The sequence below is a fragment of the Cryptotermes secundus genome, unplaced genomic scaffold (genome assembly GCF_002891405.2).
Source record: "Cryptotermes secundus unplaced genomic scaffold, Csec_1.0 scaffold197, whole genome shotgun sequence".
Taxonomy (NCBI): Eukaryota; Metazoa; Arthropoda; class Insecta; order Blattodea; family Kalotermitidae; genus Cryptotermes; species Cryptotermes secundus.
In genome coordinates, this window is record NW_019744107.1 from 736,216 (window position 1) to 763,169 (window position 26,954).

The 26,954-nt window shown below is 41.4% G+C and overlaps 1 protein-coding gene across 1 annotated transcript in view; it reads right to left on the reverse strand.

Moving 5' to 3' along the window:
* The window catches only part of LOC111874379 (CD82 antigen), an 83,259-nt gene that overhangs the window by 20,494 nt on the left and 35,811 nt on the right, over positions 1-26,954 (reverse strand). Inside the window, exons 2-3 of the mRNA XM_023869843.2 lie at positions 23,357-23,481; positions 12,687-12,791 (exon numbers count right to left, since the gene is read on the reverse strand). Coding sequence (XP_023725611.1) covers positions 12,687-12,791; positions 23,357-23,467 — 216 coding nt within the window. The 5' untranslated portion in view covers positions 23,468-23,481. The remainder of the gene's footprint in view (positions 1-12,686; positions 12,792-23,356; positions 23,482-26,954) is intronic.

The following is a 26,954-nucleotide window of genomic DNA, read 5'->3' on the forward strand; positions in this document are numbered from 1 at the left end:
CTGCAAAAAAATATTTTTTTCTCGACATATCCTTCAACACTGATACGTTTGTCCCATCGCTTTGCCAGTGCGTCGAAACCCGCAGCATAGAAGTCTTCTGACTGTTTTCCCAGCCACTTCCGCCCATTCCTTTCAGCCTCATCTTCATCAGCGAAATGTTTGCCACCAAGGTAGTTTTTAGCGCACCAAACAGATGGAAGTCACTAAGTTCCAAATCCGGGCTGTACGGCGGATATTCAAGAAGTTCCCACTGCAGTCCTTGAATTCTCTCCTGGGTTGCTCGGGCTGTGTGGGGTCTGACATTGTCACGATGAAGCAGTACCCCTCTTGCCAGTTGACCCGGATGTTTTCTGTGAATTGCATACCGAAGTTTCAACAGAACTTCACCCTACGATGCAGAATTCACATTTTCACCACGCTTCTGAAAATGGGCCAACAGTACTCCCTGAGAATCCCAAAACACGGTAAGCATAACCGTTCCAGCTGATGGCGTAAATTTAAACTTTTTGGTTGAAGGTGAACTAGGATGTTTCTATTGCATTGAAGCACGCTTTGTTTCCGGTTTGTAGTAATGCACCCATGATTCGTCCCCAGTAGCAATCCTGTTAAACATATCTTGTCCTTCATCTCCATACCGTAAGAGATGTTGCAAGGACAGACCCATTCGTTTAATGTTTTCTCCATCCTTCAGTTCTCTGGTCACCCGCCGTGTGCACACTTTCCGAAATTTCCAACGATCATGCATTATGCTGTAAGCTAAACCACGGGAACACCCCAGAGTAGTTGCTACATTATCGTTATCCATCTGTGAGCTCGAGTCAACCCTTCCACCCGCTACACAGTTGTTTCTGTCGCAATCTCAACAGGGGCGACCTCATCGGGCATCATCTGCGACTTTCGAACGTTCTTGAGAGAAATTCTCAGCCCATTTGTGAACCGATTTACGCGACAGACACTTCCCACGGCAAACAGGAAACAATTCTTTATGAATATCCTTCGTATTGAGTCCTTTTGCACAAAGAAAGAAACTCACAACAGAACGCTGCTCTTCGGTAGTACAATCCCCAAGTAAGGTCGCCATTTTGACTACTGAAACCAGCCTCTGAACATGCGCATGAGCGTCTGATACCTAGACTGTCACGAAACTGGACTGTACTGCTACCTAGTGATACACATAGGAAACCTATTACATCCATTACAGCTGTTTTGCTTCCATTTGTGACCTATTTACTGACTCTCCCTCGTAAGTTGTCCGTTTTCCGTTATTTACGTCGTTTCGAGGTAGCTGTCAAAGTCCGACACCCTGTATAACATTATATAAGAAGCCAGTTTCTGCGGTTAGGAGTGGACCATTAAATTGTACAGGCCTAGTTATTAATTTATAGTTCTATTTGGCCTCATCATACAGACGGAAGAACTTAATACATTGTACTTCCTTGAAGTGGAAACAATTTTGAGCGGTCATAGTTCTCTGCCCACGACAGTACGTAACACTTAATGACATGGGACATAAGTGAAATAATGAGGTGGCGATCACACTATGACGTCAGCTTTAACAGGCCTTTGTGGGAATACAAAGGGAGGTATGTTAAAAGTGCGTTCCCAGAATTTACCACGTTGTATTATAATTTGTGTTACGCCTATTAAAACACAGGTTATCGTCAGATTACTACAAATACTTAAAGTACGCCGTTTCATTAAAAACTAAGACGATTTACAAAGCTATCAGTGAACACCGAAATTAATTGTGCGCAATACGATATTTTTCTCTTCTGTTTTTCACGAACGTAATTGTAGGGGACAGTTAATAAAAATCTAGCGTCAACAAATTGGTGCAAATCAAACAGAAAAAATTGTCTTGATAAGCAACAAGGGGACCTCTTTTGTGGCATTCTCCTTTATCAGACTTAACCATTTCGTAGGGTGGGGTGAAACTGAGTCCATTTGATACGTCGGCCAGTATCGGGCCTCTTACACTAGTCCCTGATGATAATGACGATGATGATGATGATGGCCGTGGAGCAGTTGGTGGAATGAGAATTGTCAGGGGAAACCTACCCCAATACCACTTTATGCACCTCCAATTCCACATGACCGGATATGGGTTCGAACCCAGCCCGTTGCAGTGGGCAGCCATCGACTAACCGTCTAATCTGTGGCACTTATGCAAAGTATTTCTTTCTGTCGAAAATACTTTTCCTAACATTTTTCCAGATACCAGGAGCCGAGAGAGCATCGTTGGTAAAGTGACTAGCTACAGGCTGGACAACCAAGTGAGGGGGGGGGTCGGAGTTCGAGTCCCAGTAGGGTGAAGAATTTGTTTCTTCTCCACGTCGTCCAGACCGGGTCTGGGGTCCACCCAACCTTCTATCCAATGAGTATCGGGGGCTCCTTCCCCGGGGGTAAAGCGGCCGGGGCGTGAAGCTGGCCACTCACCTCCAGCTAGTGCCGAGGTCAAGAAAATGTGGATCTATAAATCCACCCCCTTTACGCCTTCATGATGTAGTGCTTAATTAGTCAAAAACAGGGACCACTTTACCTTTACCTTTTTTTTCAAATACCAAACCAGTTTAACCTCTTTTAAGACAATGTTCTCAGAACAAGTGGTATCATAGTGGCCGCGCTAAGGCACGCACTGTCTTAAATCTCTCGAACACCGGGGTCCTGGTTTTTGATTTCACTCAGGGCAAAGGTGTATGCTCGTCTATTTTGTGTTTGTGTTCCCCTTTGTAGGCATATACCGTGCGATGGGCTAATCCCTCGTCAAAGGAGTCCCAGAATATATCTTAAAAGTATTCGTACTTTTAGAAGTTGCCACTACATTGGAACAAGCTAGATGGCATAATCCATAACAGAAAATAAGATGATAAAGAAGGGAACACACAACACGACGCGGCCGTTACAGTTGGTAGGCCTAGATTAGTCATAAGGCATGACAATGAACTGGTGAAAGTTGTGACATTGTAAGCCCTGTGCTTCCTTAGAGAAAGCACTGTTCACGCTCTGAGTGACACCGCCAGTCACCACTGCTAGCCACAGGCAGTTGAGTATCAAAATGAACTGAGACTTGATAGTCCAAGGCAATGATGAACCTTCTCCTGCTCGCGTGCTAACATAACTAAAAGTGTTGTCAGTCAGTCTCAGAAACAGCACTCAGGTAGAAACGTTCTTATCTGCATGGGAGTCCTTACATAAAGTGCATAAAATTGTCTCCACGTTTCGTCTCCAGAGCTACTTCACGGATTTCTATTTGATTTGATATTTGGATGCTAAGCCACACTAAAGTTTGTTGATTAAATTAATNGTCCCACATTTTAAAGATAATCGGCTCACAGATGGCGGTGAAGTTGTCAGTCTTACGCACCGGCCGCCCTTTACACCCAGGAAGATTCCTGCTACTCATTTCTGTTAGAGGCTGAGTCGACCCCAGGGCCATAAAGCGGCTGGAAGGATTAGATCATTTGAAAAATCCAATGAACTAATCGGGAATCAAACCCGCGACCTTCCGACTTGTAGCATAGTGCCTCAACCAACTACGCTACTGCGTGCCCAATATAAGATTTGCAGTAAACATTTTGTATCTGCAAGATCTGACACGTAAGGAGTAAACGACACATCAACGCAAATGATTTATAGGAAATCGCAAGGAGTACGCTTCGTAAAGAGACCTGTGTATACTTCACTGCAGTGCACGTTTCCGGTTCTTTACCTGAGACTGTTACTAGACCAGTGAGCGATATTAATCGCCTGTTTCATGTTCTGAAATGTAATGATTTACGTTATTCGTGTAGCTTCATACCAAAATTCTGAATTACCCTACCACAATTCTCGAAAAACAAATTCTTTCTCCGCCGATATCTGCCAGTTCGTATCCTCTCCAGTCTGAGAGTCTCTCAGCTTTCAAACTATTTTGCCTAATATTAACCACTGCACTAAGGCAAATATAAATTTCGCTCTCTAGCAACCCAGTAGTGGATAGAAGGAGAATGTTTTATTGTTGTAAAACTTAACTATCGGAGAACAAAACTTCTGCTTTTTTTTCTTCCTGCACAAGTACAGTGGCATGATAAACTACTGAACGTAATATTCGGTGTTCTTAACTTGGGTAGCCATAAATTTGGATGCCTTGATATCCCCACAATAGCACCACAAGTATTTTCATTAAACGGATCCAAATTTGTGTTATGCACCCTGTGACGATAGGATCCAAAGGGGCTTATTAAATCATCATGCATAATTATAATGAATAAATTATAAGTCAGATGTATGCATTGCTATTCCCTAAGCAGTCTTCAGCTACTCCCATTTCAGCAAAGTATTCTGCTGCGCAATGAAAATGTTGCAGCCTGTTACGGCTACAGTGATGGTGGAAGTTACGTGTATTAACCCACTAGTTAACAAAGGAGCAGGATGTCTTCGCTTCGGTTTCCCGACTTTTGTTTGGCGGTGACAGCACTTCCTTCATGTAAATTCTGCATCTCCCCACATTGGGAATCCTCCCTAAAGTAGGCGTCCTTCCTCTATTAGGTGCAGAGCACAATTTATGAAACCCCAACCCTACTCCACCCCACAAATACTAACCCGAAGGAAAAAAAGAGCACAAACGAGTAAATATATTTTTATTCTGTCATGTTGGATAGGTTTATTATAAACTTGGATGTTCATTTAGTTAATTGTTCCCAAGCTAGTCACATCGCACTTAACGAGTACCATATTGCAGAGTTAGGAAATAGTTTTCCTTGTATTTTGTTAGATTACACCGTCGGGCTTTTCAAACGACTCTGGAAATGTATGCGTAGCGTGACAATTTTGGTGTGTTCGCTCCGGTCTCCTTAACCCGGTAGTGTTGACGCCCGTTTTTCGAACACCAATCATGGCACCGGGTCACAGACCCTAAGAGTCTGTATTCGTAGTATCAAGACTTAAGATGCCATAAGTTTTTTCAGTTAGATAATAATAAAGTTTGAAGTGTTTTAAACAAATTTATGACATCATGTAAGCTTCATTCATAGAGAGGATGTTTCACAAGTGCGTACCAACACAATACAGCAAAAATATTGCCTCAGAAGGAAGAACAGAGAAATGGTAAGAATACCATAGAACTGAAGTCGAATTCCCTACAAATTGGTACCACAACTAAATACTCATACAATAAAGATGTAACACCGTCATATAAAAACGTATGAATTATTTCCGTTCTGAGTTTAATTTCAGTCATCCCAAAACAATACAGTCTTTATCTGAGAATCGGAGAATTGATACTGTATTGAGTGGAACTAGTATTTTCTTCCGGTCTTTTAAACGAATCCTTGATATCTTTGTAAATTTTATTACATCATATACGCTTGAAGAATCACTGGTACCATGTAAGCAGTATCAAAATATATATGGCATCGGAAAATATCATGGCACGTGTCTCAAGCTAGCACGAACACTGGCGTGATCGCTCATGAGGTCCGGGAACAAATTCTTCACGAATTCACCCATCGTCATTTCAGGATTCACATTAATATGGCATACTACAAATGCATGAATTGCACCCACATTCAGTATGCCATAAAACACAACCATTTGTCAGCGCCGCCGTGTGTTTCTTGCACAGTTGTATATTGCACTAATTTCGTCCATCATATCAACACCTCCTTCGGTCATGTTATGATTTCGGGCTTCCTGAGATCTTCTGTGTTGCTGTCAATCTTGTAATCATTACGCAATGTTTGGATCAGTAATGCCCTCTTTCCTTCATCACGTGTGTATGAGAGCAACGAACATTTTCTTGAAACCTAAACAGACTCATCTTCTTTTCTCGTTCCCGCATACTGAGAAACTTCGGAGGAATCTGGCATTTGTTTTCACGAAGGGTATCTGCAATAATCAGTCTGTGACCTATCAGCATTTTTGCTGATAGTTCGCAACTAGTAAACAGTTGCCAAAGGTCACATTCCTTCCTGATCCAGATATCGGCTCAAACAGTCTCTCTCCAACATCTGCAGGATTCTTGCTAATTTTGTATCGACCTTCAGGCTGCGTTCCCACATAGATTTCCATATTGCCGGTGTAAAATATGAAAGCATCAACCAAAGCAAAACCCTCTATCCCACACTTTCTGTGTTTCCTTGAGATGTACAGCCTGAAGCCGCATTCGCCTCAAGTTTTTCATCTTCAGTCGCGTATTCGGAAAAGCATAACTGCATTTAGTTATCTTTCGAAAGGAAAAATGGCCTCAGTTTACCATCTGAATCATCACTCTCCCGTCTTCTGCACTGATGAACATTTCCTGTTCTGTATCGGTGTTTGCCTCCCGTTCAACAGTGGAGTCTAAGTCACTTTCTTCTTCTTCATCAATAATTTCGGTTTCCGTGTCTGTCAGAGGTCCCGTCAATAACGCATTGTCTCACAATCCATCTCGGTGAGGGGGTTCACGACTGCAAGCAGCAGTGGCAGTAGCAGTAGCGGTAAAAAAAAGTAAAGCTATCCCTGTAACAGGTCGTGGAAGCCCATAGGGTTGTGAGATGTTGAGGTTCCCACATTTTCTAGAGAACGGCTCTTAGATAGCGGTAAGGTTGTCAGCCTTACGCGTCGGCCGCCCTTTACCCCCATGAACATTCCAAGAATATTCCTGGTACTCATTTCTGTTAGAGGCTGAGTCGACCCCAGGGCCTTAATGCAGTTCAGTCTATGTTCTTCCCTTAATGTGAGAGACCAAGGTACACACCCATACAAAACTACAGGCAAAATTATAATTCCGAATATTTAAACCTTTACGTTTTTAGGTAGCAGACGAGAAGACACAAGATTCTGAACTGAATGGCGGTAGGGCCCTACATTACGAAATTGCAGCAGTACCTTATATTCTCATTACTTTACAGTACAGCTAAATACACATACAGAACCGCGGAAGCACGGTACACTGACTCCCGGTCGCAGCTCGTACATCACCACATGTGTGCATATACGTATGAAGTGCAAACCTCAGCCTCTGGGTCGACATTTCCTATGTGAGGCCTACCCAGCTTCAAAATACGTAGGGGCTATATCGTACCTTACGTACCTATCCTCGGGGCACATTATACCTATACCTTTCTAGCCCATAATCATCTGAAGCACAGGCGCACGAAGGAGAAATGAACCCACGAGTTTCAAAACATTTATTTAAATTATAAATATTGTAACGCTACATACAGAAATTAGAAAAACTGAACTAATTTGCTTCAGAAAAATAGAAAATACCCCTCAGAATGTTTTCAGTGTGAGCATTTGGGACGAATTGTCTCCTTCAGAAGAGATGATTATTATATCTACACTTATGGTGGTGGTATGTAGCACATCAAGTAAGCGTGAGAGAGAATCACTGATTTGACGGTGCTTTAAAATAAGTCTCTAAATTTCTGATAGATTTTATCGATACTACATACAATCATAGTCATACGAATTCCATGCTCTTCAAAGTTATTTATTTGGTGCCGTGCGAAATAAACTGAAACATTTTACGGAATATTTAGTATGAAACTCTGATAAAGATTTTTGAACAAAATTCTCCGTATTTTTGAAATAAAAAGATGAACGTTAACATACATTTTCGAGAATGGCAGGATACTCTTTCGGGCTGCACAAAACGAACACTACCTGATGCCAGTTGGACACCCTTGACTCACGTAACAATTTTGAACATTTTCAATTTGCACCAAGTTTTAAAAGAAACGAAGACATGCTCAATTTCAGGCGGTGATTTGTTTGATAAGACACGCAAGAGGATAAGTTGTCCCCGTGCTTGAGCGGTACGCTATGAAGACGTACGGGAAAGTGAAAGTAAAGCTCCACTCATTCCAAATCTCGCCATCAGAAGGGCGTCACTGATCGGCTCCATACTCTGGAGACAGAGCGTCTAGCAGACGGCTGAGAGGGCCCCAAAATCGGTCTGCACGCGACGGCGAGAAGACAGATCTCTGTCCTTGCCAGAGACTATGAAGCCAGGTCATCCATTCCTTGGAATGCGATTTGCTGGCTCAGCTATCCCTGTTGAAACTCTCTCTCGCACATACGCACATACGCACGCATACACGCGTGCCTTGTATGCAGCAGGCAATTGAATGAACTAAATCAAGAAAGAAATGGCCAAGACGAACCTTGTCAATATGTGTACTAACAAGTCTAATAATAGTGACAGATTATAATCTGTCACTATTATTAGACTTGTTAGTACACATATTGACAAGGTTCGTCTTGGCCATTTCTTTCTTGATTTAGTTCATTCAATTGCCTGCTGCATACAAGGCATATAATTATATGAGATCATCGTAATGGCGACAAGTCGTGATCCTGAAAGGCAAGGGACATAGACAAGATATCACTTATATTCTCTCGTATAAAATATGTTGGGGAAGAACAGCTGAACAAAATATAACATAAACTAAAATTGGATATGGTTTGGTGAAGGAGCGGAGGATCTGGCTCAGGATATGGACCAATGGAGGGCTCTTCTGAACACGGTCTTCGGATTCCATGAAATGCTGGGAAGTTCTTGAGGAGCTGCACAATTGGCGGTTTCTCAAAAAGGGCTCAGCTCCTTGAATGAATGAAGGATCCGAGTGTGAATGCTTCAAGAGATGCAGAATGACGTGGTCGGTTAGGAACGGTCTGTGTCTTCTGTGCAGATGCAGAAGGACGTGGTCGGTTAGGAACGGTCTGCGGCTTCTGTGCAGATGTAGAAGGACGTGGTCGGTTAGGAACGGTTCGCGTCTTCTGTGCAGATGTAGAAGGACGTGGTCGGTTAGGAACGGTCTCTGTCTTCTGTGCAGATTTAGAAGGACGTGGTCGGTTAGGAACGGTCTGTGGCTTCTGTGCAGATGCAGAAGGACGTGGTCGGTTAGGAACGGTCTGTGTCTTCTGTGCAGATGTAGAAGGACGTGGTCGGTTAGGAACGGTCTGTGTCTTCTGTGCAGATGTAGAAGGACGCTAACAGTAACGGTCTGTGCCCCTGTGCAGTGAGATGGAAGATGTGAGAGCATTATTTTTGGTTGCTGATATAGTTAGAAATGCAAACAAATTTTTTAATTATCAACTTAAGAAGAACTTCCTGCTTAAATCGTAGGAAACCGCATATCTTTCAAGGCGAGGGAATAATGATAGAGATAGATGAGCAAAATAAATAACTTTTATTATCAGTAATGGTAGGATAATGAAATAGGAAGGCAGCTGTATCATATATATGTACGTATTACTGACATGGGTGTGAGACTTTGTCACTCACATTAAAGGGAAAACATATACTGAGAAAACAGAGCGCTGATAAGAATATGTGGATCCAAGAGCGAGAAAGTAACCGGAGGCTGGAGTTCGTTGCACTCGTACAAAATCCACTAGTTACGAAACGAACATTTCTGGTATCACACTACCTATTCAAAGCTTACATTTCTTTTTAATTCCTTAAAATTTGGCCATATTTTAATAATGTTTCCCATATAAGTTATGGATCTTAACGCGACTGTGAGGCCGCTCCATAGCTCAAGCGGTTAGTCGTTGTCTTCCCATCACGGCGGCCCGGGTTCGATCCCGGGTCTGATCAAGTGGGATTTGTTGTGGACAAAGTGGCGCTGAGGCAGGTTTTCTCCGAGTACTTCGGTTTCCCTGCCAATCTTCATTCCACCAATTGCTTCACAATCACCCTCACCTATCATCTGGGGCTGGTACAACAGGCCAGAAGTGGCCCCAGGATAAGGGCCTTAGTCCCACCCCACTAGCAATAAAAAAATGATAGCGAGACTGTAATTTTCTATGTAGATTTTTGTATTTTGAACCATGTTTATGAAACTGATAAAGTTTGATCTGAGCTTAATGTACAGTTTGAGTTATACTGGAACGATTGCGAGACAAATAAATTTGAAGAGAACAATCTTCTGGGTTGTTACTCAGTGTAATTAGGTAGATATTCATTAAGCCTTTCGGAGAAACGTATCGCCTTCTTCAGGGAAGAGTAAGGCAAGCAATAAACCAGCAATAAGTCGGGCAAACCTAGATGATTGTACTTTCTGTAGTCACCGCATTGAAAACCTCAACTGCAATTTTCATACAGATTCTAGTGTAGCCCCTTAATTCCAAGTACAATCGAAGTTTGATGAGTAGTTTCGGAAATAGAACATTCGAATTATTAACACAGAGAAGGATCGACGGACAGTCATTGCCTGTCCATTATGTGTTCACTGCAAATAAGTCATAATAAATTCAGACACGAAGGAAGAGCAATAGATTTGACTGGAGAATATGGTTTAGAAGCATAATTTTTGGATTAAATTGTTCAGAGCCAAGATATAAAATCTTATCACTATGTTCATAGAGTCTGCTACTAATCCATAACCACAGACAATCAGAACGAAGCTAAGAGCTTTGTCACGAAACACCTTAAAATTAAATGACAAAGCTAAAATATACAATTTATATATGACATAGAATATGTGAAAAGTGGAGCACAACATACAGTAACTGCATCAGTTAAAACTTTCAACAGTCGCGATTTCTCTCAACAGAAGGTAGTGTAATCAGATTTCATTTACCTAATTTCTTTCTTCTCCAGCATTTCTTCAAGACATTACGGAGGCAAACTCAGCAAACCTGTATGTGTAGACGGTGACTTGCTTGTTTCAAACAAAACAGGGCAGTCGGAAGCCTTCTCAATGCGATACACTAAACAAGTGATGTTCTGTTCCATGTGAGGCAAATTCTTTGAATCTCCGGCTAACTTGAGATCATGAGCAGCCCACCAAATGGCACACACGTGTGTAATGCCATCACGTGATACTTTCTAATAAATTGTTTAAAAATGTCTGGGATTGCGTAGAAGGTACAGCGACTGGCTACGGCTGGTCGACCGAGGGCTTGGAGTTCGAGTCCCGGTAGGGTCAAGAATTTTCACTTCCCCATGTCGTCCAGACCGGCTCTGGGGCCCAACCAGTCACCTATCCAATGGGTACCGGTGGCTCTTTCCCCGGGAGTAAAGAGGCAGGGGCGTGAAGCTGACCACTCACTTCCAACCAGTGCCGAGGTCAAGAAAATATGGACCTATACATCCACTCCCCAGTACGCCTTCATGGCGTAGTGCTTAATTAGTTAAGGATAGAGACTTTACCTTTTTATAGCAATTATTTTGGAAACACGATAACAAAAATGGCATTCATGTTGAACCTCGGCACTAGTTGGAGGTGAGTGGTCAGTTTCACGCCCCGGCCGCTTCACCCCCGGGAAAGAGCCCCGGTACCCACTGTATAGGAGGTTGGGTGTACCCCAGAGCCGGTCTGGACGACATGTAGAAGTGAACATTCTTGACCCTACCGGGACTCGAATTGCGACCTCAGGGTCATCCAGCCCGTAGCCAGTCGCTGTACCGACTGCGCTATATACAATAAATGTGGTGATTTATGATCGATTCTTTATGCATGCTATTTTTGCGAGAATGCTTCGATGAATCATTCGGTAGATACAGGACTGGGCAGAAATAGAGACAACGCAGGGGAAGTTAACAGTACGAAAGCTTATATAACAAATTATTAGATTTCCTGATGAATTCTCAACGGATGTTACACAAATGTTATTTTAATTCTCTTTGTGTATATCTGAATATACGGATCACAGTGAGAGTACAGAATTGCTAAAATGAAGTTAAACATGAGTCTAGTAAAAAAACTGATATAACAGGGATATGTGAAATAAATATATGCATGCACGCGCAACCCTACAGACGCACTACGCATTTCCACAGAGTGGGAAGTTGTTGCTGATTGTTAAACTAGCAACTAGTCTGTAGCAGGCGTAATGGAAGGTAGAACGAGGATGTTATAAGTGAATATGGGCACAGTGGTTCGAAGTTTTGCGAGAATATTCTAGTAGGGCCATAAGATTTCTTTTAATTGCCTGTATTAAGAAGTCATGATATTTGGGAGGATAGGTCTGTCTGTCTTAGTCTTCTGTGGAACCCGTTAACTGAAGTTAGACCTGATCACTATATCCAACTACGTGAAGACGAACACACACACAAAAAAAAAACACTCCCAGGGGGAAAATCCAAGCATATCTGTCATCAGCGCAGGAATAACGAAAACAGAATATAGAAAATTTACACTCAATAGACACAAAGATAATGTAATATTGCATGTTAATCCTTAAGGCACAGTGGTTACTATTGTGTACCACCTGCTTTAACATTAAAAAGCCTCACATTCTGCCTCACACAGTGTACTTACGGATTTCATACGATTCTCAGAACAAACAGAAATTATTTCCCTAAGCAGGATCAACCAAGAAAGCAGTCTTCTGGGATTTGGCACCGTGTATATGTGGTGTTAACCGACGTTTCGGAGGAACGTATCGCCTCCATCTTCAGGGTAGAAGAAAAAATAAATCTGCAAGCGAAGAGACAGTGAGAACCGGTAAAAGCAGACACAGTCTGCTACGTTCCTCCGAAACGTCGGTTAACACCACATATACACGGTGCCAAATCCCAGAAGACTGCTTTCTTCATAGTCACCGCCGTGAAAGCCTCAAATCTTACAGGATCAACCAAGTTGGCATTTGGAATGAGGACGTAATATATTTTTGTGAAGCAGAAACTGAATGTTAACATTTTATTTAGACGAACTCCATAGTTCAAAGGGTTAATTATAGCCAGTTCTTGAACTAGTGTTCACATTGCTTACCTGAGTTCTTAGTTCCTCGTTCTCTATCAGTCGGGTAAATGCAATAAATGAATGTTTGTCCGAAGCAATCCATATTCCAACGCCAAGAACCACGGCTCCAGCCACCTGCAATAATAAAATAATGTGTTACTGTAGTCTGCTGGAGATAAAAAATTCAGATGTAATCACACTGTTCTTTCAAAATTTACAAACGAAAAATTGAAGAATAAATCGTATTATACGGATTTTAAATCATCATCACAAAGATAACTGATATCGTGGTGCTATGGTAAACTGTTTCTACCCCATTAACATACACAGTGTGTCAGGGTTCTGTTAGGACTGTGTTCATTAAGAATACAAGACGTGAATTATTTTCAAAATTTCACTGCTTTTATTCAAAATAGTCGCCTTCTGAATCAATACATAGCTGGAATCGATTGAAAAGTTTTCGAAAACAGTCACTGTACTCCTTTTGTGGAATCGCATTTAAAACTGCGGTACATTCCCTTTGGATGTCCTGGATGATGTCGTGACGGTCTCCTTTCATCGCTATCTTAACTTTTGGGAAAAAACAGAAATCTGCTGGAGCCAAATCTGGCGAATACGGAGGATGATCAAGGACTGTGTTCCCTTTTCTGGCCAAAAAAAATCGCGCACGACTGTGAAGACTGGAATAGAAGAAAACGGTTAGCAATGTCTTTACTCGACTCTTTTGCATGCGCACTTTCTTTGGTTTCGGCTTCTTTGGGCTCAACCACGCTGCACACTGCCGCTTTATGAGAGGCTCATATTGAAAACACCATGTCTGGTCACCAGTAACAATCACTTTGTAAATTTTGTATCACTTTGGGCCGCCCGTAATATGTCTTTGGAGTGTTCCACTCTGGCATGGTTGTCATAGCCTTACAGCGCGTGCGGTACAAACCGCGCATAGACCTTCCGTTTGCCAAAATCCTCGGTCATAATTTGATGCACACTACTTTGGTATTCCCAGAAGCTCCTCGATGAGTCTTGTAGAAACACATCTGTCTGATGCAAGGATTTCGGTCACTTTTTTCAAATTCTCTTCAGTGCGACTTGTTCTCGGCTTTGATGCACGTGGAACGTCTTCAGTGTCATACCTGCCGTCATGAAATACAGCATACAATCGAAAAATGTTCGAGCGACTCAAACAATTACTACCATACACACTTTTCATTATTTCGTATTCTTCTCCGGCTGTTTTGCCCAACTTCAAACAAAATCTGATGTTGGCTCTCTGTTCAACCGCCATTTTTAGACGAGCGTCAGAACAGTACTGTTACATTCAAGGTCAGAACACATGATTCAGCAATGCTTGCGCTTTGAAATTATAGACAGCCACAGCTGAAACTTCAAGAATCTTAACGCCACAACTCGCATTGCAGGGCAAAATTAAAAAAAAAAAAAAAAAAAAAAAGAGTCCTAACGATCCTGGACACGTTGTGTAGGTCAAACAGAACATCAATATGCTTTAAAGTATCATGTAAGGCAGAGGTGATCAACAAGTAACATATGTATATTCTAAAGGGTCCTCACGATGGTGGATGATAGAATTACTCGGTTTTTGGACTTTTCCATCGTCCGGAATTCTAGGTAATACAGGACACGACGTTTCGGAAACTGGATCTTTTCCGTCTTCATTTCTCACCTGAAGACGGAAAAAGATCCAGTTTCCGAAACGTCATATCCTCTATTAGCCTACCTAGAATTCCGGACGATGGAAAAAGTCCAAAAACCCAGTAAGTAACATATACCAAACGTGTCACATCATGACCCTAAGTAAGGTTAGTGACGAGCTCTCGTGAATACAGTAATGAGCATTCGGGGTCGATAAAATGCTGGGAGCGCAGCTGCACTCGTATTTTGACACGGAAAGAGTAGCACATGGTTAAGGATAAAGCTAAGGAATCATTATTAAACGAGTTCCTTGTCATCATGGTGGCACATCGGGTTGCGAGAGTAGGAGACAGCTTCCAAACATGTAGGGTGGCTATGAATGGGTATACTGGATAAGCAGTAACAGACAGTCGATAAGGGGTGGTTCTCCATCTGATTACGGGGAACGTCCTAAAAACAAAGTAAATATTGTACTTCTTCTGACTTATTTTGGACTTCATCCATCGTCTGATATGTAAAAGACGAAAGACCACGACGTTTCGGAGACTGCATCTGTCTCCGTCTTCAGTCCAGTGATTGAGACTAGCTCTTTCTAACGGGACCAACTGAGTAGGTTTATCCTTCCCTACCCACCTGAAGACGGAGACAGATCCAGTCTCCGAAACGTCGTGATCTTTTGTCTTTTACATACCAGACGATGGATGAAGTCCAAAATAAGCTAAAAGAAGTACAGTATACACCATCGTCAGAATCGTTTCAAGTCTACCAAAGTAAATATTATACAACAAATAATATTTTATTATATCATCATGCTATTTTATATAATATATATATAATTCTTACAATGCCATCAATACAAGTATGAGTATCTCTCTCCGTTACCAGTTGTCAATATATAGACGTAAGTGAGAAGTATCAAGTGGGAGGCAGCTTTCCCTTCTTTAATCATCGAGTTTGCCTCTTACTCTTGGCCGCTTTCATTTTTCAAAAAACTGTTCACAAATAGAAGTGCTTCGGAAAAGTCTCGCAGTTCGCCTTGTACGGTCACTAAACACAGAATACTTATCAGCAGGTAAATACAGCTTACAATAGCCAAGGTGTCGAATATGCAGAAACGCATTTAAGTCCGTATCACACTGCAGATCTGTCGTCTCCATTTGATATTCGCACGAAACAGCTTCAACACTGACGCCAAATGACATCGAAAATAATTGAATGAGGCTTCGTATTTGTGGACATGGTGGAACCAGGAACTGAATTTTTTTCCAAGTATTTCTTAGTATTAGTTGGCTTTTAAGTTCTCAGAATTGGGAAATGTGTCCTACTGTTTAATCGCTTTTGTATTCTCACAATTGAAGCCTCATCTCAAACGCCATTATTCTGGAAAACATTTCAGTGACACAGTCATTCGCTCCTTACAGGAGGATGTTCAGTGCCTTCGTGTGCTGAGTGATGTCAGTGTAAAACGCAGAGTCACACGTCCATTCGTAGGCGCACCGTTGAGGAAAGCATTTCCCTTTCATTTCTAGACATAATTCGGGTTCTGACTTCACGTGACATATGCGTTTAAGCATCCGACCACAAACAACAAATGAAATTCATGTTATATTTTAGCGTCCTGTTGCACTGATTTAAGTCCATGATTTATTTAAACCGTCTTGCAGTGCATACACTCATTTATCTCCTTCTTTCCCTCGCACTACATGTTTCGGCATAATAATGCCATCTTCTGGTGCTTACTCATCCACGCCAAACTAGTTCATTGCATGCCTTGTACTGAGTATAACACACGCAGTCACAGGAGCAAGACACAACAAAAGCACAACACACACATGATAGTGAAGGAGTGCTCCATCAGAGGAGAATGGGCGTGACTGGCGTAGTGAGGTGCGACGTAGCGATGTGGTATCCTGAACAATTTTAATATTTTTAACGTTTGACATTTGTCAATGTGTATTATAGATATATATTTTAGTTATTTTAATATGAGGACAAGGCATGCAATGAACTAGTTTGGCGTGGATGAGTAAGCACCTGAAGATGGCATTATTATGCCGAAACATGTAGTGCGAGGGAAAGAAGGAGATAAATGAGTGTATGCACTGCAAGACGGTTTAAATAAATCATGGAAATGAAATTCAGTTCGGTAGAGAACATCTCCGTATTCAGATTCCATATCACTCAAGAAATCTTTATGCGAGTTCCATCGGTAATTTCGTTAATGTTCTCTCCACACACACACACACACACACACACGCACACGCACGCACGCACACACACACACAATGTTCATTAGCTAACTAAGCTGACATCCCAGAGTTGGTATTTGGGTGGCAAAAATAGTTCTGTTTCGGTAACAATGTGTTTACATCTGTAATGAACTAAGCCCAATTCCAGTGACGAATGCAAAATCGCAAAGAACATATTTGGGAAGAACTAGCAATACATTCTACATTGTTTGTTGCCGGGAGACCATATAAAGTTCATTGTTTAAAGCCGTAAGGAAAAAGTATGTATTCATCCATGGCAGTGCATACACAATCTTGTAATATTTGCGCAACAACAACCGTATTGTCACATTCCTACATATCAGAGGACACGCTGAAATGCAGCCTCATGAAACAGACTGAAATCCTGACATTGAAATCCTATGAAATATTTCGATAGTAACATTCTTTTAAAGATAATTGTTCGTCTGTTTAATTAAGAACTCATCATGAAGACGCATGGGAAACTGGAAGTACAACGCCAGAATCTTTGAATTCGGACTTAGATAGAGATGGATGGCCAGCTTCGCGCTTCGACCGCTTTGCTATATAGAAAGAACCCCCAGTACCGTACGCTGAGCTGGTTCCAGAGCCGGTCTGTACCTGGTGTCGAAAAGAAAAATCTCTGGTCCAATCGATAATCAAATTACGGTCGTCCAGCACGTAGCCGAGTCACTATACTGACATAGTTTCTATAGTAACTCTGTTATAAAGGAAAATGTAAATCTTTATAGAATATATTGAAGCTTCTTTTAGGATATTTCAAAGATATCGGCAATTCGTTTTATTCCTCTTCCTAACCATCGCGATTCTCTGAACACATCAGGACAACACCCCGTCCACTTAAAGTTCAGTAATTGCGTTCTCTCGGGAAGGTCGTTGCCGTTTTCTTGTTATTGGAAGGCTGGATGTAACCGTGACAATCACTATACTGGCAGGAAGCATCGTCTGCATTGATCTGGACTGCGATTCGATTGAAAGAAAGGTCACTTTTTAACAGTGGCAGGTAAAAGTAGACAAGCAACATCAAATATACAAATTTTAAGAAACGAAATACTTATATCTGACTGAATCCACTTGGTACCGCTGCCACTACTGACATATTGTACCAGCCCCAGATGATAGATGAGGGTGATTGTGGAGCAATTGGTGGAATGAAGATTGGCAGGGGAAACCGAAATACTCGGAGCAAACCTGCCCAAGTGCCACTTTGTCCACCACAAATCCCACATGACCAGACCCGGGCTCGAACCCGGGCCGCTGCGGTGGGAAGCCAGCGACTAAGCGTCTGAGCTATGGCGCGGCCTAATTTCGCACATAGGGCACGATTCAAAACAAAAACGAGTTTCATGTGAATATTAAGGCCAAGAAACAAAAACAAAACAAAACCAACACAATTAAAAAAAAACTTTACAATCCAAAATATTTCATAATGTCATCTACATCACACAAGACACATAACTTAAGTTTGAAATATATGAAACTGTATTAGTATAAGGACAGTCTATGAAACCAATATGAGGGCCTTCATAATATTTACTTCTCACCAAATGATGTCAGGGTGGCCAGATTAAGAAAGATGCCATGCAGATGATGAGAAATGCATACAAAATTTCAGTCGGGAGTACCCGAAGGGAAGACACAGCCTGGGAGATCTAGAAGTAGATATAATATTAAACTGTATCTGAAATAAGATCTGCGTATGTGGACTGGATTCATCTCGTCCAGGAAAGGGCCCATTGGTGGGCTCTTGTGAACACAGTGATGAACCTTTGGGATTTAGAAAAGGCACGATACTTGACTAGATAAACGACTATGAACTTCTGAAGAAGAATTCTGTTTCGCGAAATTGTTCAGATCGTGTATGTGTATTTCATGTTCTCGTATACTTAACCGAAATGTACTCTTACTGGTTTCTTCAGGATGGAAAGAGATGCAGGGATGGTATGGAGCAATGCACGTGCTACATCATCATGACGAAAACTGAACACCGTGACTTGGAACCGATCCATAGTCGGGAATATAATATGAAGATTAGAAAGTTTATGTACCCGTACTGATATTGCAGCGTGCAAATCTATGGCTCATAAAATATAGAGGTTTTGTTGTTACTGTGATGATTCTCCTTACTGCATAATTCCAGATATATACACAACAAACACACAAATAAGCAAAGTAAGCATAAAGCAGGCTTTATAAATTTAGTAATGCTTTCGATTTAGTGGCAACACCACATGCAGTTCTTGCACTTTCGAACTGTAACGTGGAGAGACAACGTGTTGTTGGAAACACTGAAATCTGCGGATCGCCATTCTTGTTTTGGGGATCTTAAAAATTTGAGCATTTTAAGACAGTGACCATTAAATTTTATAAAAATAATCTCTAAATAATGTGTGGCTTGCTAGTTGATTAGTAGCGGCCTCCTGATGTTAGGCTCCGATTTTCTCATTATGACGATTTGCCAATAAAGAAACAGTTCCAGGAATCTTTACCCACTAACGCGAATGAAACAGAACAATATTACTCGTACTCAAGCCCTCACTAATATATCAATAATCCAGAGAAGCCAGTCAAAAGTACTTTGAATTATATCAAATGCACCCTGGTATGTAAGCAACCAAACGTTACATACAGATCTAAATATACCTTACATCAAAGACGTCATCAGAGAACAAAAAGTACCACACACACCACAACAAACCAGCAAATCACCCTAACGACATACTACAGCCACTCGTTGAACCGCAGTACAATCGAAGACTCCGAAGATACTGGGCAGCTGACGTAAAAGAAAACTAAGAGGAACCTCCCACTGGAGAAGGGACTCATCACGTCATTTAAGAGCGTCACAGCTCTTACGCCAGCAAACTGCCTTATAGAATTGTACATTCTGATTGTTTAATAAATAAATAAAAAATAAAAGCCCTCACTGGCATGTGGTGTGAACCACGTCTGAATGTTGCTGTCACTATAATTGTATGTCTTGCTCATTAGCAGACCGCTCTCGCTAATGTACATATTCTGGGCGTACTTTGTTAGAAGAAAAAACAGTTTTCAAACATTATTCAGTTGAGCCTCTGCACCGCATCATATCTCACGAAGACTGTCTCCAACTTACAATTCACCACGTTCTACAATTTAAAACCTGATCTTTTAAGAACAAAACAAATTTGAACACTGTTTAACCGAAAGCTGAAGCACGTTCACAAAGTGAACAGAAGTACATATCGGTCGAGGTTTTCTATTTTTTTATGGTTTATTTATAGTCTGTGTTGGTACCTTAGGCTATACCGCGTCTAATAATACGATGATTAGTGAATGTACCACCGCCGGCACCACCAACTAACGCCGCGGAGAATGAGCCTTCTTATTCGCCGTTAAAGCAATGCAAAGATCAATTACCGCGTTCATAAGAGCCATTTTCTGGACCCTATCCTCAGCCAGTTGAATCCAATTAATACCCATACAGGCTCTATTTCTTTAAGATTAATTTTTCTAGCCAACATCAACGTTTATGTCTTCAAAGCGGTCTCTTCTCTTGACATTTTCCGGCTCAAGTTTTGTGTTCACTACTTATTTCGCCATTAGTGATATATGTTTCTTATCATTTCATTGTCCTTCATTTGATAGCTCTAAAAATATCTGTTGAAGAATACAAAATATTCATTCTCTCATTCATCTTATCATTATGCAACATTCTCCGTGTTCCTGTAATTTTCTCAGACACACACACATAGACAGCAAGGTGATCTCATAAGCCTCCTTTTACTTTCTCAAAGTAATGAAAGCAGGCTAGAAACGAACAGACCACAGAGAACTATTTGCTACATACCAATTCAGAACATCTTAAAAACTGTCGTTGTTAGGCATATCAATTTTTATCTCTTTATAAAGATATTAAGAATTTTTAACGAGAAAGTATAGGGGATAAATTTACGCACATATTCCTTTCTGACAGTATGGAAACGTACTCGGCACTGGCATTTTCATGGGTTTGCAACAGTAAATTGCAAAAATGCGTTAGTCTGTGTGTCCGCATGTACTAACTAGAGATCCGCTAAAGGGATCTTCGTGGAATTTCATATTGGGAAGTTTCAAATGAAGTTCGACTCATTCCACACAGTTGTATATTTGTTTTGTTTGGGTTATTTAACGATGCTTTCGAGACTATATCGCGTAGGACGGGAGATAGATAAAGAAATGGATAGGATTTCGAAGAAATTAGTCCTGACCTAATCGAGGGTGTCGAAAATGGCATTACGTCTATAGTATGTTGCCTTAACAGTAACATTCTAGGAGGATCTAGACTCGAGCTAGAACAACCTGGGAAACATTGGTGACACTTCCTCCATACAGTCTGCAACATAATTCCATCCAAGGCACGTGTCTATGACAATTATGGAGATACGAAAAATGCACGCAAAGCAATGAAGTGCAGTGTGCATAGGCCTAGTAAGGAGCTGGGAACGTTGAAAGGAATTGAGATCACTGAACGATAGGATTTTATACAAAGTCAAACATAAAACGATATTACCTCTGTTACTAAACTGTAGCCTTGACTGAGACTTAAATACATGTACAAGGTGCGACAATTTAATTGCAGGAATGATCCTGTGAAAGCAAAATTTACTTATCTGTGCGCTAGCGGCTTCTGTCGCCTTTGAAATACTCTCCTTGTGAAGCTATGCACTTCGTGAATACCTCGCAGTAACGCTGTCACACTGGTTCTATGTCAGGAATGTCAGCAAATCTTTGTCCATTCAGGGCATTTCTTACTTTTGGAAAGAGCCAAAAAATCGCAGAAGTCTAAGTCAGGTGAATAAAGTGGATGGTCCATTTTTGTAATGGATTTCTTAGCCAGGAACTCGAGAACTCTTAACGCATCATGCGCAGGCGCACTGTCGTGGTGAAGAATCCATTTGCCAGGAGAGATTTCGGGTCTTTTTCTCCGAACAGATTCCTGTAACTTCGTCAGCACTTTCAAATAACACTGTCGATTCGCCGTTTCTTCGTACTCTGTCCACATTTGCATTTTTCCTTTGCGTTTTTGGCTGCCCACTTCTTGGGTCTTCTCGCACATGTCGCCCCTCCTTGAACTGCCTGTGACATTTAAACACAATCGGTTTCTTCATAGCATATTGACCATAAGCCACGTTATATGGCTAACGTTTCATTAGAACTTTTACCAATCTTCACACAAAACTCGATTTTTATCCATTGCTCCAGATTCGTGTCCCTCGTTTTTCCGCCAACAGTATACCACGGACACGTACTACTTCCTCTTATGCTCATTTGGTCTGTGGCTCAGGTAAACGCAAGTTGGAGCATGTCCAAACGTGCTTGGGTACATGAGTTTGCCTGATTCGACAACCCAGTGATATGCTGCAGCCATTCCGGAAATCAAATTTTCACATGTAAATCCTTGCTAGGTAACGGCTTGTTGAAACACGTTGCTAGGCAACACATAAAGAAACGCTTCCGTTACAACGGATACGTAAAGGTTGTTCACACAGCAACGAAAGACGAATACACGAAGTAGGAACCCTTGGAGACGGTGGTCTCTATAGGGTTCGACCTAAACCTACCTCAGGGAAAGAAAGACTACAAGTTACTTTAGAGTCTTACCGAGGAGTAGAAGCCAAGTCCGAGAACAAGAGATTGGGTACAGACCTACACCCACAATTCGTACAAGAGCATGTAAGAGTGGAAGTGTTGAAAACTTTGTGTGTTATTTTTCCAGTAACCTTTTGAAGTGTTGTCAGTTTTTGTAGATCCGCCTGGTGACTGTCCAATAAATCGATTCATCAGTCCAGAGAACCCATTAATTACTAATCGCGTTACCAGCATACGTGACAATTATATGCACGCACAAACACGCACATATATGTCTATATAAATAAAAATACATATGCACGCGCGGTACGTGCATGTATGTACAAGTGCGCGTGATATGTATACTTTAACTTTACTTTAACTCAGATTCCTCTTCCGATGAGGTGAGGTCTCATTTTAGTCAAAGTATTCCTAAAATTATGGTTTACACACGATTCTGGATACTTCTTGTACTAGAACTGGGGGTTTCAAAGCTTATGGCCTAAGTAACATTGCTGCTGTACTGAAGCCGCGGAGAGAAGCCCCATAAATGGTGGGGATGAAGGCTCTCGACGCTTTCCCCTCTCTGTTCCCCTTTCCTGTTACATTCCATTTCCCTGTCCCCGGGATAGCGCAGTCGGTATAACGACTGCGCTACGGGCTGGAAGTCAGAGGGGCCGGAGTTCGAGTCCCGGTAAGATCAAGAATTGTCTCTTCTCCATATCGTCCAGACCGGTTCTGGGGCCCATCCAGCCTATCCAATGGGTACCGGGGACTCTTTCCCTGGTGGTAAAGCGGCAGGGGCCTGAAGCTGACCATTCATATCCAACTAGTGCCGAAATCAAGAAAACATGGATCTATACATCCACTCCCCCATACGCCTTCATTGCGTAATGCTTAACCAGTTAAGCACAGGCGCAACTTTATCCCATGTCATACAGCACCAAACGCTTGTCGCTAGCTTTCATGTGAACAGAATGCTTACACGACTGGAGGGGAATTAGGGAGGTATGGTACAGAGGGAAGCGTTAAGAGTTCAGAAGAGACATTGAGGGGAAGAGCCATGCGACTTCTTTTAGTGGCCTAAGTATAGGCGTACGTGTGACTCGATAATCGTTTTCACTATTCGTAACTAAAGTGAAAACATGGAATGGACTGCCAAGAATTTGTCTAAAGTGGCATCATACTTACAAAGAACACGAAATTGAACAGGCAGAGCAGGTACTTAGCCAGTGAAGTACCACAGTCGTAAGGCATTTCTTGATATCTGCGTCTTCCGTGTAACCTGTTGTAGTCCTTCATGAAAATACTACGGTCTGTAAAAATGCAATAAAACATATATTTAGTTTCTCATCTTTACATCCATTAAACAATTTAAATCGCATGACCAAACATACAAGCGACAGTGGGATGTGGGTAAGCCTACATTGAAGGGTGGTGGGCCTACTATGTCTTGATAAGGCATATGAAACGCATGACGCGATGTTCTGAAACTTCCAAATACGAATGTCGCGTTACAGTCCAATGTAGTATACATATGCACCAATTATTAGTCTGTTTTTATGTCGCATCAGGAGCGCCGGTTTGTAAGCCAAGCATCTGCTCCCTCTCCCGGGATTTTTGGAAGAAAATAAAAATTGAAAATTAAGGAAACATTCCAAATATCGATACAAAAAATTAAATTTGATTTTTAAAATTATTCTTCTATCATGAATACTTCAGGGCGACCGATCAACATGGCTTACAAGTATGTGTGGAAGCAAATTTTCTGGCTAGCTCCCACCTCCCGGTAAAAAAAAATCGTGGTGTAGTCCGAGGTGTTTACTACAAATACAAATCGACGATTAGCTACGTAAAGCGGAACATTTTTCCCCAACTGTTTCCACATCTGCTGGACCTATACCGCCAGTGTTCGGCCACATTAAATTACACAAAAACTCGCGGAATACGCGCATGTAATGCTAGCCGCCCAAATTAATAAGTTAGATCCTGATTACTGCAAGACTGCCTTTGCTACCTAGAGAAGCAAGAAATAAAGCGGACGAGAAATCAGAAAAACTTTCAGTTTCTTAGCGCACTTTTGGGTATAAATCGCATTCATTATGCTGCTGTATTTCACTCGAGATAAAACACAGACTTTATAACATACGCAAATGCTGATACAGGAGAAATGTATACCGTTATGAAACACTGGCTGAAAAGTTGTTTTGAAACGACATAAACTGCTATTTTATTTTTGCCACATAAAATTTCACTACTCTCGTAAAGTCCCTACCATCACTATAAACCTAAAATTCGAAGTGTGCGGCATTAACCAGTAAGTAATAACAGGAAGCCGGTTCTAAACCCATTCCCTTCACGATTTTCTGTAAGCCCTTTTCATTAAGTAGATGATGCGGTGTAAGAAAACAGAGAACCACATATCTTATTTTTATGTATATGGCTTCTTCTTTTATAGTTGGCATGAATAAGTTCTTAATATTTTATGTAAATCATTTGATCTTTAACTAAACAACCAAATCCTTGGAGCAGAGTCCTTCTTGAGAAGCTGACACAAAATCCTACTGCTGTATGATTTCCTGAGACACCCTCACACCCTCTTTCTGTAAGATCCACTTTAATATTATTCTCCTCTCTATGTGTAAGATCTCTCAGTTGATCTTTTCCAGCTGAACTACTGTATTACTTTATCTCCTCGCATGTCCAGTTCGTGCTTCTTGATGTGATTGCTTCATAAAATTTGGTGCTTGACTGAATTTTGGGTTACTAACTGGGTTGTATGACGACTTACGTTCTGTGTAAGATTTGAGGCTTTCACGACGGTGACTATGAAGAAAGCAGTCTTCTGGGATTTGGCACCGTGTATATGTGGTGTTAACCGACGTTTCGGAGGAAAGCAGACTGCTTTTACCGGTTCTCACGGTCTCTTTGCTTGCAGATTTCTTATATATTATTTCTTCTACCCTGAAGATGGAGGCGATACGTTCCTCCGAAACGTCGGTTAACACCACATATACACGGTGCCAAATCCCAGAAGACTGCTTTCTTCGACTTACGTTCTGTCACTATTATACCTATGAATGTGATCATTTGTTTGTCTCGCCGTCGTGGCCCAGCAACGGGTCTACATGCCACAATATAAATTTCCAACTAATTTTGAAATGGTCTAGTGATGGCACTCATGACTTGCCGAAATGAGTAACCAGGGTATTACGAGTGCTAGTGTGTTGTTACTGTCGGAAACAAATGTAAGTCTGTATTGTTACGAACTGTGCATACTTTTTTTTTTCCTTGGCACTACAGCCCCAGTGAGCCTAGGCCTACCTCCATGAACTTCTCCGTTCACTTCGGTTTTTCTAGATCTTACACAATCGGTAGGACTCCTTGGACGGGTGATCGGCTCGTCGCAAGGCCTCTACCTGTACACAAACACAAACACGTTCTGGAAAACTGATGGACCTAAATTAAGTGGTAGTGGTCGATTTCATTTGGTCAGCTCCAAATTTTATGTGAATCCTCTCGTGCATTACAATAAATCTGGCCTTTAAAAGTCTGAAAACCGCAAACAATTCATACCACTCTACTGTAGAAATATTTCTACACAAAAATATGCTGAAACAACCACGTGAAATGAATTTGTTGGCGATATTATCATCCCTCATTTTATCCAACACAGACTATTAAGAACTTCATTATAATTAATTACACTTTTCTGCTCATATCAATTATCACGCAAAATTTACATGTAACAAGATTGTCTTTCTGTAAACTAGTACGAGAAGCCTCTAATTGCGAATAGAACTAATTAATACGTATAAAATGCTGAACCACTAAAACAGAAGTGTCATTTAAACTAACAGGCCTATGATAATTTTCATACAAACTAATATGATCTTAACGAAAATCATTTTCGGAAAATCGCTATGCCAGTGCAAATATATTTGAATTTGAATTACATAGTCAAATGATTCTACATTCTAAGAATCTCTCCTCTGTGGGCATTTAAAACTTGTAATAATTTCCCACTCCCGGACTCCGTGACAAGCTCTCTCATAGAACCATTGTGCTCAGTGCATCAGAAAATTAGATTACTCCGCCTGTGGGAAAGTTTACAGATGTCCTTGAACTCTGCTACGAGAGTTTATTAGCATCGGGTGAACAATGAATAAAAACGGAATTTAACATCCAAGTTATTTTATGGAGCGGTGCGTTCACGTAAATTCGGAACACCTCCAGTGAGAATCCAAAACAGGATATTCACACTATGATTTTGAGCTGCTAATTTAAATTAAATTAAAACGCGGAGATGATGTTCATTAATGCACTCATAATATCAATCGAGAACCCATGCCCTCAACAATGGAAGGTAGAATTAAAATTAACTACAGAGAACCTCACCATTACAACACATTTGCACTGTCAATATTTCAGTTTTCAAATAACCCACACACATGCTGCGAGGATACTAAATTATATAGAGTAAGTGTGCACAGTGCCGGTCATGGTAGCCGTGCATGTACTGTCTTCGCTCGCTTGGAAACCGGGAACGTAGGTTCGAATCCTACTCAGAGCATGGATGTTTAGTTTGTGTGTGTGTGTGTGCGTGTTTTTCTGTGTTTGTGTACAGGTAGAGGCCTTGCGACGAGCTGATCCCCGCCCAAGGAGTCCTACCGAATGTGTAAGATGTAGAAAAACCGAAGTGAACAGAGAAGTTCATGGAGGTAGGCCTAGGCGCACTGGGGCTGTAGTGCCAAGGAAAAGAAATAAGTGTGCACTTACATTTGTTTCC